The 16,104-nt window shown below is 32.6% G+C and overlaps 1 protein-coding gene across 2 annotated transcripts; it reads right to left on the bottom strand.

Moving 5' to 3' along the window:
- Positions 1-11,272: 11,272 nt before the first annotated feature.
- Positions 11,273-13,978, bottom strand: LOC126780570 (uncharacterized). Of its 2 annotated transcripts, XM_050505164.1 has the most exons (9): positions 13,860-13,978; positions 12,948-13,002; positions 12,701-12,816; positions 12,518-12,619; positions 12,347-12,446; positions 12,134-12,246; positions 11,782-11,981; positions 11,613-11,676; positions 11,273-11,425 (listed from the first exon to the last, which is right to left on the bottom strand). In XM_050505164.1, the coding sequence occupies exons 2-8, from the start codon at positions 12,997-12,999 to the stop codon at positions 11,640-11,642; spliced, it is 720 nt and encodes a 239-aa protein (XP_050361121.1). In that variant the 5' UTR covers positions 13,000-13,002; positions 13,860-13,978; the 3' UTR covers positions 11,273-11,425; positions 11,613-11,639. The 2 variants fall into 2 exon arrangements, with proteins under 2 accessions (XP_050361121.1, XP_050361122.1); XM_050505165.1 differs by lacking the exon at positions 11,613-11,676.
- Positions 13,979-16,104: the final 2,126 nt, after the last annotated feature.

Here is a 16,104-nt window from a genome sequence, read left to right as displayed (position 1 = left end):
CAAAATAGTAATATAAATAAAAATTTATAATATACCTTGGCCATGACATTTTCTTTGCAATTTTGGAGATCAGCGTAGAGTTTTGTTTTCGTTTGTTCATTAGCGTTCTGTGGGATAATGGCTGCCTTTACCTGCAATATGTCATAAATTTAAAAAAAGCAAAAGCTTCAATACATGGAATATAAATAAATACTTGAAACATACTTCCTTGTCGATCGACTCAAACATCTTGGACATATTAGAGCTGTATTCATTTATTTTCCTTCGTTTCTGTAATAATGCACGTTGGGCTCTTTCTGTACATTGGGGTTGTTCTGCACTTTGAGCTATTTCTGCATGCTGGGCCAGTTCTTCACTTTGACCACATTGAGCTTTATCTTGCTGTGCGTCTAGTTGTGCATATTGGGCTATTTCTGCCCTTTCGGCTACTTGTGCTCGTTGGGCTATTTGTGCACGTTGGGCTAGTTCTGCACGTTGGGCTAGTTCTGCACGTTGGGCTAGTGCTTCACGTTGGGCTAGTGCTTCACGTTGGGCTAGTTCTGCACGTTGGGCTAGTTTTGCACGACGCGCTAGTTCTGCACGTTTGGCTTGTTCTGCACGTTGGGCAAATTCTTCATTTTGTGCCGTTAATGCACGTTGGGCTATTTCTAAACGGTGGGCTATTTGTGCACGTAGGCTTAATTCTGAATTTTGACCTATTTCTGCATATTGGGCTAATCCTGCACGGTGGACTATTTCTGCCCGTTGGGCTAGTTCAGCACGTTGGGCTTGTTCCGCACGTTGGGCTAGTTCTGCCCGTTGGGCTAGTTCTGCACGTTGAGCTCGTTCCGCACGCAGAGCTAGTTCCGAACGATGGGCTAATTCCGCACGTTGGGCTAGCTCCGCACGTTGTGCTAGTTCCGCATGTTGGGCTAGTTCCGCACGTTGGGCTAGTTCCGCACGTTGGGCTAATTCCACACGTTGGGCTAATTCCGCTCGTTGGGCTAATTCCGCACGTTGGGCTAGTACCTCACGTTGAGCTAGTATCTCACGTTGGGCTAATTCCGAACGTTTGGCTAATTCCGCACGTTGGGCTAGTTCCGCACGTTGGGCTAGTTCCGCACGTTGGGCTAGTTCCGCACGTTGGGCTAGTTCCGCACGTTGGGCTAGTTCCGCACGTTGGGCTTGTTCCATACGTTGGGCTAGTTCCACACGTTGAGCTAATTCCGCTCGTTTGGCTAATTCCGCACGCTGGGTTAGTTCCACGCGTTGGGCTATTTCCGCACGTTGGGCTAGCTCCGCACGTTGAGCTAGTTCCACACGTTGAACTAGTTCTGCACGTTGGGCTATTTTCGCACGTTGGACTAGTTCCGCACGTTGAGCTAATTCCACACGTTGGGCTAGTTCTGCACGTTGAGCTAGTTCAGCACGTTGGGCTTGTTCCGCACGTTGGGCTTGTTCCGCACGTTGGGCTTGTTCTGCACGTTGGGCTAGCTCCACAAGTTGGGCTATTTCCACACGTTGGGCTAGTTCCGCACGTTGGGCTTGTTCCGCACGCTGGGCTTGTTCTGCACGTTGGGCTAGCTCCACAAGTTGGGCTATTTCCACACGTTGGGCTTGTTCCGCACGTTGGGCTTGTTCCGCACGCTGAGCTAGTTCGGCACGTTGGATTAGTTCTGCACGTTGGATTAGTTCTGCACGTTGGACTAGTTCCGCACGTTGGGCTTGTTCCGCACGTTGAGTTAGTTCCACATGATGGGCTATTTCCACACGTTGAGCTAGTTCCGCACGTTGGACTAGTTCTGCACGTTGGACAAGTTCCGCACGTTGGGCTGCGTTCACTGTAACAGTTATTTCAATGTTTTATTTATTCCTTTCACAGTTTCCAAGTATGACTTATGTGGAACATAATTACACTGATGATTATTTTTGCGATCCTTGGTTTTTATCTAGAGATTTCTATAATCATAATATTTTTTATTAAATGGTTTTATATATTATTAGTAATTTATAAACTTATAAGATGAATTTAAAAAAATGGTTTAATAAACAAACAATACATTTTGTACACTAGTATATTAATTCATAATCAGTGGTGCGATTTTGTAAAACGATTGTGTTTAAAGCGATCGTGAAATATCAAAATTATTTAAGACATTTACCACAATTGTAGCATTTCAAGAATACACGTATCATACTAATATATCTTTTATGGTTAGTTACATTCAATTAATTTTTTTAATATCAATTACGTGTATTCAATTGAATGACTGACATCTTTCCCGAACAAATTTCATTTGCATTTGTTGATGAGTTTTATGTACCATCGAGCTTTCCTATACGAAAATATATTTTCCTTCGCAACTTATAGCCTATTTATTAAAACTGTGGTCGAACTATATCTTAAAAGTTTCCGTTAATCAACAAATGGTTGACTCCCAAATCAGAATTCAATATTATTTGGTGGGTTTTAAAAAATAATATTTCCTCTGGGATATCCCATCGTGCATGTGTTTTAACTAATTAAATATTATTAGAGCCGGCTTAACTCGATTGCCCATGTAATATATATATGATGGCGACATGCACTGTAATCGATTGAGACTATTAAATAATGGAGAGTGATTGCATACTTTTTGTAGTTATGTCAAACGACCAGCTACCCTATGGTTGGACTTCATCGATGGATCGCCGTTAATATTAATTATGTTTGAATTATAATATAAAACAGAATTGTCTTATGTCTCTACAGATACACCGAAATAGGAATTTGTAAAAGCAAATGAAAAATGACTACAATTGCCTAAGCTGTATGTAAAACATTTTTAATGCAAGAAAAAAAAACATTTCATTACAAAACAAAATGACAGGGTGTATAATTATTTTTGTTGCACTTACTCGTATGTTATAATGATCACGACGATTAAATCCAATAGAACACTTAAAAGGTATCAGCCCAAAACTGTTTGTTAATGTTACACCAATTATACACCAAGTATATTTTAAAACACAATTAAAAAACGTCGTTATAGCATCAATTCTGAAAATTTAATGCCTAGATATTTCTAGACAGCTAGGTTCAGACGACGTTATTGCGCATGCCTTGCTGAGAATCAATACGTTTCGAAGTCCAATTGAACACTAATGTGATATCGGAAGATGAACTATATATAAGAGTTGGAAAACTATGTCGATGTTAATATGGGCTAACAATTACAATAACTGATAAATATTTGAATTAAATGCCAATTCAAATGATCTTTTTCATTGTTGTTTAAAAAAAAAGTTACATTATATATATTTTATCGTTTATAATATCTTCTTTTAAAAGCTTTTACGACGTCGTAGCAATATCTTTTTTAGGTTCAAAGAAATATTTGTTAAAAAATTATTATACATACTACATACCTCTTTTGTGCACATCTCCCCACCAAAGGTTGTCTGGAAGACATTGCTAGAAGCAATGATACCACCTTCGCTTACATACACACGTACTAAAGCCTAATTTAGGCTTAAGTACAAACAAAATAAGTTGATCTTGTTACAATAAAAAAAATCTTTCTTTATCGATTGAATTTTGGAAGTGGCACCTCTGAAATATATATTATAATAAAAAAAAGTACGTAGTTTTCATAACTTTTGATAGACTCAACCGTTTTTAATAAAATATAGACTAAGCGGAGCCTTGAAATACTTCTTACAATAATTCAGTTATTTCAATTTGTAATTTTTAGCCGTGTCAAAGATTAGCTCAATCAATACGACAGACAGACAAACAAAAATAAAAAAATATTTTAGTATCTCGCAAATATTAACTTAACTCGCCATATTAACTTTAAAAGTTGATATGACACAGACAGACACTTCAATTTTATTTATATGTATATATTGCATAGATATATAAATTATTATTAGAAACTAGCTGTGCCCGCGTTTTCACAAATTCTCGCCACCATTCCACGTCACGATTTGTACAGTAACTATTTCTATTTTTTATTTATATTTATTTATTTTCCTTTCCCTTTCAAACTAACTGACTATTTTACAAACCGAAAACAAATACTTATGTGTGTGTGTGAGTATTTTCAAACAACCTACTCAAGTACCTGTTGAAATAAATCATCATAAGTATAAATAGTGCATTAATTCTTTTGTTAATATAATATATTATCATAATAATTAATGCACTGCTATAGGTCAACATTGCTATAGGTCTTCGATAATGTAAAATAAGTAATAATAATATTGTATTCTTTACATTACTACTAACAGTAACGAAAAAAAGTACCTACAGAGTTTCTGTTACAAATACCTCACAATACTATTTCTACTGACACACGAATTGTACGTATATTTCATTTTGAAACAAGACAATACCTCCAACCTAATTTTAAGTATAAAAAGCGCAAAAAAGCTTAAAATAAAAATTTTAAAAATCCCCGACCCAAAAAAAAAATCAAATAAGTCTGAAAAAAGTAAAAAAATCATAAAATAAAACTATAAAAAGTAATAAATAATATGAATATTATAAATGTATTAACAATCAAAACTTAATAGAAGGGTATATAGAATTCTCATACATTATATTAGAATTCATAAAACAAGATAATATACCATTAAATTAAAACTTTGTCGTGTCGAGGAACCGTTCCATATTAAGCTACTTTAAAATAAATACTCGATTAATAAAATTTATTATGGACCTAACCCCCTATCAAAAATTAACAATAACTGTATTATTATATGATCTTGTATTAAAAATTCTAATATAATGTGTTCGGTCGAGATTTTTATATAAACCTTACTATTAATTTTTGATTGTTAATACATTATTCAACAAATAATACAAATTACAATAATATTCATTTAATTATAATATGTAGTTATCTCACATTAATTGCACAACATAGTATTAATACCTTTTTGTAGTTTCTATGTTTTTTTATTGAATACCACTGTGTAACATTTATTTTTATTTTTTTATTTCTGTTTAGTCATTATTTTATGTGCTTGCTATGGTCTCCTATAATTGAAGGAGCATGCATGTTTTAACACATTTGTTTATTCGCTGAAGTTTTTACGCATTAATGCCAAAAAAGTGTGCATCCATGGTTCACATGGTGCGGGCCAGCTCCAAAAAAATTGTAATCATGGTTGCTAACAGACTAGACTGTTTATTTATAAACCGGTGGTGTAAAGTTTCAGCTGGACCAGTAAATTGTATAAGTTACTACTTATACAATTTACTGGTCCAGCTTACAAAAAAATAAAATAATCACTACTAACTACTGTTAGTAGTGATTATTTTATTTTTTTGTAATTGTGTATATAAAAAATATTATTATTTAATAAGTAAATAAATAAATAAACATATTTTTGGATAGACAGTGACTTATTTCATTACAGTTAATATCATTAAGTATTTATTTATATATATGTAATGCATTCATGTTCATAATTCTTAAATGCTACTCATTATATCGATATATGACAATAAATTCACAATAGCAGAATCTCTTCCCAATTCACAGCAAAAATTGAATATTTTAGCACATTTTTAAAATATGTGGTACATTTTTAAATAGCTACCATGAGCGCACAATAGATTGGATGATATAGCTAGGTTCTAACATATATTTGTAATGTAATTCGGCTTAAATTAAATAATTAAACCAAAAAAGCATAAAAAAGAGGCGCATTAACAAAATAAAAACAAAGTTACTCATAAGATGTTCACATCTCACCTTCTATATTTTAACTATTACAATGAAATTATGTTTTAAAATTATATTTTGTAATATAATTTGAAAACAAGACTATGGGTGGAGATTATAAGGACTCGCTGCATCTGATGCAACAATTAAAAGCAATATTAATTTACCGCCAAACAGTAACACTTACAACAACAATACTAATTAAATTTACTTAGTTACTTATTGTTGTATTCCAGTTTGATGGGTGAGTGTACCGATGTAACTACAGACAAAGTGATATGTCATATTAGTTAAATTAGTGGCGCGTTGACGATGTAAGTTTTGGTTAATATTTACAGTACCATTTTATCGACAGAGGTGACCACTTACGATCAGGGAGCTATTTGCCAGGTTGCCTATTTATTTCGTCGTTTCCAATAATTAATCGACGGATGCCTTACTCATATATATCGGTTTAATCTCATCTTATTCGTCACCTATGCTAATATTATGTCATTTTTAGTCTTTGAGGACAGATCATATTTCTCCAAGATCTTCTATAATTCGCCCTTTAACTTAACTCACTACTAAATGAGGGTGAACGCTAGCTAACAGCATATTTTAACGTTGTAGGAAATGCAAAACGGCAGGAATTAAGCTCTTTAGTACTAAAAACAAAGCTTTCAAAGAGCTCTAAAAAGTTTCTAATCATCTTCAGTATAATGTCATCAGAATATTATAACATTTGTTAAAAATCTTTTAATATCGTGTTTCAAATCAGAAAATGTGCCGGTAACAAATAATTCAAACCCTTAGTCTTGTAGCAGGCAGAGCATATATAATATTTTTAAATCAATCAATACAGTATCATAAACCAATCAGAAGTTACCGCCAACGCACACAAGCAAATTTCGTATATATTGTATCGAAGATGGATTCACACATTGAAATAACTATTTATTGTACATAAACCTGCATTCGCTGTCCAGGCACCAGTAAAATCGATAATAGCTAGTCGCTTTATAGATACATGTATATTTAGTATAATAAACCAGACGCGAACCGCACCCTACTCAACTTTGATATATGCAGTTTTGCTCTGTTGGAAACTTGCTTATTCATTGAGGTATATTTAGGTAATCTCAATATAGTTTTACAAAAACTTATTTTACATCCTTGTTTAAAAATTATATACTAATAAAATCCAAATGAGCCGAACCAGTGGTAAGAACGAGTAAATCTTAGCCGATGATTGTGGGTTCAAACCCGGGCAAGCACCACTGAATTTTCGTGTGCTTAATTTGAGATTATAATTCATCTCGTGCTTTACAGTGAACGAAAACATCGTGAGGAAACCTGCGTGTCTTTAATTTTACTGATATTCTGCCACAAGTGTATTTTACCAACCCGCATTGGAGCAGCGTGTTGGAATAAGCTCCAAAACCTTCTCTTCAAAAAGGGAAAAGAGGCCTTTAGCCCAGCATTAGGACATGCACAGGCTGTTACGGATTACGGAAAATCCAAATTATAATCGGTCGAAATGTAATTATTATTTACTTCCAAATAGTTTTTTTGCTAACAGTAAAGCTCGTCAATAGCTACGAAACAAAAGTCTTGTTTTAAGGAATTTCCGAGTTATGTTTTGTGTTTACTGTGTACAAAAAGACGTCATGAGTTGGTTGGTTGCAAGACAGCGACTTATAAATACATATGACTTAAAAATAAGATAAGACCCTGACGATATTACAATAAAATTACTATTAACAATTAATTAATGGCAGCAAACAATTAACTGTTTGATAATAGTAGGTACCAGCCACCCATCCGATATTCTACCGCAAAAAAGCAGTACTTGGTATTGTTGTGTTCCGGTTTGAAGAGTGAGTGAGCCAATGTAAATACAGGCACAAGGGACATAACATCTTAGTTCCCAAGGTTGGTGGGGCATTGGCGATGTAAGCGATGGTTAACATTTCTTACAATGCCTATATCTATGGGCGTTGGTGACCACTTATCATCAGGTGGCCCATATGCTCGTCCCAGACGGACGAGCATATGGGCCACCTGATCTACCTATACTATAAAAAAAACAGGCTAATCCCGCATTGCGAAAAAAATGCAATCATATCGAAAATGTAATTATATTCATGTACACGCGTTTTTAAATTAATCTGGATATGATACAAACTTAACGCAGCGCTGTGCGGATTTTAATACATTTAATTAAAATACTTCGAAAAATACATAGAACTGACATAAATAGCAAGGCCTTTTATTCGCAATGCTTGTTAATATAAATACCACGAAAAAAATGAGATGATGCTTTTTCGCAATGCTTTCTACGCATTAGTTCAAGATTATTGTTCCTATTTTGTTAAAAAAATAATAGTTAAATATTATAGTGCACAAGTGTGTGCGCAAACTCACTTTCTATTTCCTCCGACCAAGAAGAGTTTAGGCGCAGGACCAACGACCTTATATGGCTTGCAACGGCTTTGCAAGGCACAGGATCGTAAACACTTCCAATTTCGAGAATCCGGGCCGCTACTGAGAATTTTTCTATAGAAAAACCCATTAACTTTTACTCGGCCTGACCTGTAGTTTGAAACCAGGTTATCTGCGGCCTTATAGCTAGCCACTAAACCAACGAGGTACCTTACTTAACACCTGCCATGCCTCCTCCACGCACGGCGAGTAATGTTGTGGCCGGAAACTAGTTCCTCATTTAACAAGAACTCATCTGAATCGTATTTAAACTGTAGCTCCACTACGAAATTACTATTATATACCAAATGTAAAACAAAGATTAAAATTTTCTAGTTGTCTCGAAAACATATATATTTTTTAAAAGGCCGGCAATACACCTACAAAACCTTCAGTGTTGCAGGTGTCCGGTGAAATATCGGAAGTTTGCAGGTGTCCATAATTTTCACAGCTCCCAAACCTGATTGAGTTTATTTTTATTTTAGAGTAAACTTTAATCAATTAAAATCTACTAAACTTCCTAAGATCTCATTTGTGAATACTGTAAACAAAGTTACAGTAATAAACATAACATAATTTTTTATTTATTTATTTATTTCGAATTAACAACAATCCTTTTTTAAGAACCATTAATAATAATTTATGATAAACAATCAATAATTCTATTCTGTATCACAGCAATGTTACATATATATATATACAGTTTTTGTGTTTAAGCATTAACAAAATAATTAATATTTAAGCATTAATATTATCAATTTTAAGAGCAAACTACCAATTCAAGAAATACGGGAATTTTAATGTATCATCTATTCATTTATTATACAGTAGCAACACTGTTATGGACAGATTATATGTTGCTTAAATAAACAATATATAATTTTGTCATCTGACTCACATTTAGAAACAATGTTTACCATATTATTGGAAAGATTTATGTTAATTTTTTCGTTGTATTAAAAAAAAATTATTAAATTTTATTTTGGGGATACAAAAAAAAATTATAGCTTTCTTCCTCTCCCTATTTTATTTTCATTTTAATATTTCAAGAGCCGAGAAAATATAATAATATTTGTCTGACTAATAAATTGAATATCTTGATAGACTTGAATTAGAGTTAATAAATTGTTGAGAAATTTTGTATTGAATGGTTCTTTGCTGTCATCGTCTAATCCATCCACTGAGAAAAAATTGTAAGAACAATTTAAAAAGGCAAAAATTTTTAATTTTTTGCAGTTGAAACACTTGTCAGTGAAGGCTGGATCATTGTTCGGCCAGAGAATCGGAATTACGATTTAAAGGGAAAATACTGCTAGAATTTGCCACTATTCCACGTTTTTTTGTTAAATTAATGTTAAATTTATTTAAAACAACCATTAAAAGGAAATTTACCAGGCATTAAAGATAACTTCATCAATCAAACTCATAGTCAGCCGCATAAGTTTTTATAATTTTATAACCAGGAAATTCAAAGGCATATTTAGTCTCACCCATTCTACTTTAAATGACAATAAAAATATCATTGAATTAAAATAGATTAATTAGGAAAATTATCATATTTAACATTAAAATCAATCTTACTATCTATCCAATTATATTTTTATTTGTAGAACTCGAATCGATTCTTTCATCTTATGCCTTCTATACATTATTAATTTTAATATGCAAATACAATGTTGGTTGGCGTGGTTGATAGATACTTATCTTTCATGCCGAAGGTTGTGGGTACGATTCACATTCAGGACAGATATTTGTGTGCATGAACATGTCTGGTTCTCCTGAGTCTGGGTGTTTTTTTTTTTATAGAATAGTAAGGTGGACGAGCATATGGGCCACCTGATGGTAATTGGTCACCAAACGTCCTTAGACATTGGCATTGTAAGAAATGTCAACCATCGCTTATAGCCAATGCGCCACCAACCTTGGGAACTAAGATTTTATGTCCCTTGTGCCTGTAATTACACTGGCTCACTCACCCTTCAAACCGGAACACAACAATATCAAGTATTGCTGTTTTGCGGTAGAATATCTGATGAGTGGGTGGTACCTACCCAGACGAGCTTGCACAAAGCCCTACCACCAGTCTAATTATCTATATAAGTAAGTATTTACACAAGAAAAGTAGTATATCAGTTGTCTGGTTTCGATAGCACAAGCTCTGCTTAATTTGAGATCAGATGGCCGTTTGTGAATAACGTCCCAGGATATTATTATTATTATATTATTATTAATTTGCTCTGCTCTTTTATGTATTTATTTTATTATTATAAATAAATTAAAATATGAAAAAAACACTTCATGACACGCAGAGATTTTAAGCTTTATTATCTAAAATAGCTTATAGTTAATTCATAGAGAAAAAATTATAAATAACATAACATTCCAATAATTATCGATAAATAATTATAATTTTCAAATGATAAAGAAGTTACAAATATACAATAAATATTGGTTATGTTATAATTAATTGTAAGTATATATATAGTAATACAAAATAAATAGATATTGAACAGAAAAATTATACATCATTTAAGTAAATATTCTTGTGAAGAATTGTCAGAGGTGTTCGTAATGATGTTTTACTTAACAAGATTTTGTTTATAATAGCAGGAAACAGTTATAAGAATTTATGTTTAATTATAATAATTAATTTAATAGAATATAATGTTAATTCTTATTTTAAGAGTGAATTACTAATTAGTAACTAATGACTAAACTACACAATATTTGTGCTAATTTTATTTTTGGTTGTTTGACTAGACCTTTTGTTAATGTTTTCCTTTTTTTTCTATATTTACTGTTTTTATTTTATTGTTAAATTTTTGACAAAAGTTTACGTTTTTTATATATATATATATTATATTTTGTTTGTTTTTTGTATTTCTTTTTTTAGCTTTTTGTATTCCTTTTTTTACATGTTTAATTTTTTCATTTCTTCTGTAGATAATACATTAAATTGTGATTATAATATAGATAATACTGCTATGCATAACACCATGTCACTAAGAAACTAAATCTACGATGAAATGACAAAATAATCTATTATACGAATTAGACTGACATTGAAATACATACTATCGAAGAATACATGAAATTTAAATAACGTTACAATTAATTAATGGTTATAACCAAAAATGATCTGTGAATGAAATAACCTAAACATTAAACTATTAGTTAAAAACTAAACGAAGAAGACTTCTCTACCTCTACGAGCGCACATTCAGATTATAGGAGCTGGTTGATGACAAGATTAGATTTCGTCCTTATTTCTGTAAAAAAAATATAAAATATAATTTGTTGTTTAATTTTACCTGCTTACATTAATTATCAACTCCACTTTGACTGCTTTTCTATATGGTAACTGAAGAACATTATATTATCATAGTTCCTAATAACTATTTATTTAAAATAGAGCCAGAGTAAAAAAAATAGAATATTTTTGTCGTTGTTTGTTACCGTGCGATGTAGCGAAAATAAAGGCGTTTAAAAAAATATCTTATTCCATCTGCAAGCTTGATGTCTGTAAGGAAAAAAAGTAATAATTTATCTTTATATTTTACTTACAAAAAACTCTACTTTTACAAAAGACGTATATTCAATGAATATTGTAATAAAAAGTTGTTACCCATTCCGTAAGTACGTGATGTGTCTGTTCAAAGTCTTGCATTTTGAACAATGTATCAGTACTGATGCCGGGGTGTAGTTACGACGTCTCTTATCACGTCGAGAACGAGACGACGTCGAGGACGCGGATGAGGTCGAGACGTAACGCGAATTGATGTGCGTCGGTAGACGATTAACCCTGATGTTGGGTTTACGGTAAATCTGTGTAGCAAAGTTTATAGTCAAAATTACAAACAACTTTTCTTATATATGTATAAATAATGCAGTAAGTAGGAATTAGCTCACTCCTCGTGTATATTAAATTTGTTGTGCAATAAAATATTTACATCAAATATATAAAATAAAATACATACGACGTTATCTAAGTCTTTCACCAAATCATAGATTTTGTTGACAGCAGCTTCACGATCAGCGAAGGTTTTAATGTCATCTTCGTTTCGAGGATTCTGGGTAAACTTCGGAATCCCTGAAAAAAATAAGTTTTTTTTAAAATTGTTCATTTAAAGAACATTTAGTGTACTTCGACTTTGCTATGTAAATAAATGTAATTTGTTTTTTTTTTTTACATCGTCGCGGCTCTCTGTATTTCGGGACAAATCCGTATCCGGTGGACTCACGCTCTTGATTACTCTGGAACTCTTGATTTTCCCTCGTCCATTCCTCCGTCTGTTAAATTGAAATTTTTGAGTTATTTACACATTTACTTTAACCAACACTAAAATATAGTATAGTTTTACCCTTGTCTTCTCCTCTTGACAATCGTGACTATCGATGCTGTTAACCAGATCATTTATTTTGCTTCTTAAATATTCGCGTCGTTCCGGAGTGGTGGGTTTTACCTTTGGAACATGAATTACATATTTTAAAATATTTTATAATTATATATTAACTTTCATATAATATCATAAAAAGAAACGTACAATATCGTCAAGTTGATGAAATACCCTCTGCAATCTCTCCATGGTGGGATGTTCATCGAACTTCTTTGTTTCTTCTGAATCACTCGAAGTTGCGGAAGAATTGGACGTCGCCGTAACTTAAATTATAAATTAATGTTTTCGATAATATATTAATAAGAAATAAGTATATACATATATTGTGTAGCTGTGAACACATACGATATAGCTATAAATGCTTATAATATATACTATGTGCTAAAATACTTACAACTATCGTCATCTGAAAACTCCTCCTTCACCTCTAGTAATAATCGCGCCATTTTCTGTAAGTAACATTCAACAATCAATCAATCATAATCGTCATCAGTCACGTGGCATTTCGCTAAGCTTAGCGTGTTCGCGTAGATGCATCGTCGATTTGGCTCAAATTAATATCAGTACACAAACACGCTATCATTTTAAGTGCCACCTGGATTCCAAATATAAACAACGCAAACGCAACAAGTACTTCATAAACAAATCTTTCGTCTTTATACAAATTGATTCAACGCATAAAAACGCTTATATACAGCAATAATATTTTCTCACGGCTTCGCCCACTTGTTGGGAGGGGTGGGGGTTGGGCAAATGTGAGATATAATAAAGCTCAAGGTTAAGCTTGCTACAGTCCAAACTTAATCAAAATGACTAGATTAGACAGACAGGCATAGTTACATTCGCTTTTATAATATTGGTATAGATTTAGATATTTTTATTTTCATATTATAAATGATATCGTGAACATTAGGCATTTTGCAGATTAAATAAAATGCGCGTATATTCTATATAAATATATATATGTAATAGATGGCGATGGTATTAAGTTCACTTCGCACCAGACCAAATTAAATATTTTATTTGAAATAGAACAGCACATAAGAGCGAGATCAGTAAAATAAATAGAATATAAGATAAGTAGTAACAAATACTAATAAATAAAATATAACTAACAACAACAATATTTAATTATTCGCATAAGCTCATAACATACGCCATTTTTAAAATTCACATGGAAATTCTGCCGAATATATTTTATTTACCTGAAATGTCACTTTCAACATATCACATGTACAACGTTTGTTATAAAGGCAAAAATATTTAAAACAAAAAGAGTTTATAAATAAAAAAAAATAATACTTACAGTATTTAAACGCAACCGTCGCTGACTGCAAAAAGACAAAAAACTTATTTTAAGCTTCTTTTCAAAATTCACGCAAATAAGGCAATTATTTCAAACACTTATTAAAATTCAGGACGACCCACGTCATCATACTTTGAAGGTAGAATGAGCAATCCCTAGATTTTCACCGGAGCTAGAGGGCTAGACCCAGGTCGCCAGTCTGCGCATGTCTAGCTTTAAATCGATACGATATAAAGTAATCTCACGACGGAAAATTGAGCCTTTGCGGATATTATATTCCATATATCATTATGTGCCTATTAATCAACGAAAGCTTAAAAACGAACAAAGCACAACAATCGGGCTTTTCAAAAGATTGTCTTGTGGGTAATGTTATCTACTGAATATTTTTGTAATGAGGGATATTACTCGTATATAAAGAAATATGTCCGTCGTACAATAAAAAAAATATATTATAAGTAAAATTCTATGCAACAGTTTTGAATAAAATCTGCCATCTAATAATCTAAAAGTACGTATAGTGTTTGATTTTTGGTTCGTTGTTCCGTATATAGTTTTAAAAGTTTATGTAGTAAAAAAAATATTTGCAAAAAAGGGCTCTATATTGCACATTTCTTCGATCATATGCCGACTCTCAAACTTTTTGGGTACATTTACAAAAGTCTACAAGCTACTTGAACTCCACTACTTCATTTTAAATCCTCTGATCCCTAGGGAGCACCCGGCCGACACAAGCTTAGCGCGCAAGCGCATCAAATGCTTGAGAACGAGCGTGGGACGAGCGAGCGTGGGTCGAGCGAGCGTGGGAAGAGGGAGTACTAAGTTCTCCACGCCCTACACTCTCTCGTTCATTCGCGTGACGATGTCTTATAAAACAGTATTGAAATATTATTTTCATTCACTCAGTAAAATTCGTTTGATAAACTCTATAAGTAAAGTAGTTAAATCAAAATCTAAATGACCGGGAAAATTCGAATTCCAAAAGTTAAGAAGTTTGCTACAGGTTTTCATCCTCTACTTAATTCCCTAAGGGAGGAATTTTCAAAAACCCACACAACTGACTTTTATATATAAACAGAAGAGTAAACACAAATTTCCATAATTTTAACTTCTTGCCATAATAAAAACATAATTTAATAAAAACAATAACCTTGCTTTTGGATTTTTTTTAAATGGTTATGCAGTTCTTATTATCAATCAGAAGCTTTAACAATATTTCCATTACGATACTTCTAACTTTAAAAATTACGAATTAAATGTACTTTTCCATTTAGACCTCTTAGGGGATAACTTTTCATGGAGGCTAATACAATTGACTTTTATTTATGAACTTCAATACTAAAAATGATGATATCCTATACAAAGTTTCTCAATCTTTTCTTTTTTGACATGATCTATAGTTCTATAATAATTAGTTTTGATTGTCTAATTAACTCAAATAAAATTTATTAATCTCTAGTTCATTTTTAAATAATTATCATAACACGTTACGTAGGCCCCATTGATAGACTTCGTCTACGGTGGCCATTCTCCGCGGAAACAAGGCAATAAACTCATGGAAAATTATAATTTATGGAAAATTATTACTCATGGAAAATTATATTTGTAACTTACGATTATCGTGATCATAACCGACCATTATTGAACATAATAATCAAATAAGTGCTATATAAAAATCATACGCGTTGCGTACGGTGCCCCGCTGACAAAACCTACGCTACAGGATGCTTCCCACTTTTCGAGAAAGCTTTGGGATATACCACTCTGAACAACGACTGACTGCATTGCTGCTTATTTCTGCAATAATATTTTTTTACAACTCTGTATTAATTTCTATTGTCACCTTCAATCAAAGTGCTATCAATGTACTATCAATACTTACAAAAGAGTATCTGGTGCTTCATAAATGGATAAACCCATCCTGGTTTGCGTTGTATTCTTATCATTTGCTACTCAACAACGAATGAACTTGACACTGCGCATTCTCAATGTTAAAAAGTCGTGTTTTGTTTTTGAAAGGTGTTTTGGACTGTTCATACTACGCTACGCTAAAATTAAAAGAAAAATATATTTATTTTGTATATTTTTTGGTGATTTATTCCAATGTGAAGTTATAAATTGCCAAATCCATTATAGAGCCGAGATAGTAGTGATTAGTATTCTAATCATTCGTCTTAACCGACCATCAAGGGTAACCATTGGATTTTCATGTGCTTGCTTGTCATTATAATTGTACCCGTGCTCG

Source organism: Nymphalis io, chromosome Z (assembly GCF_905147045.1).
Source record: "Nymphalis io chromosome Z, ilAglIoxx1.1, whole genome shotgun sequence".
In the NCBI taxonomy this organism is placed as follows: domain Eukaryota; kingdom Metazoa; phylum Arthropoda; class Insecta; order Lepidoptera; family Nymphalidae; genus Nymphalis; species Nymphalis io.
Note: the sequence above shows the minus strand (reverse complement) of the source record. Positions and strands in the feature narration are given on the sequence as shown.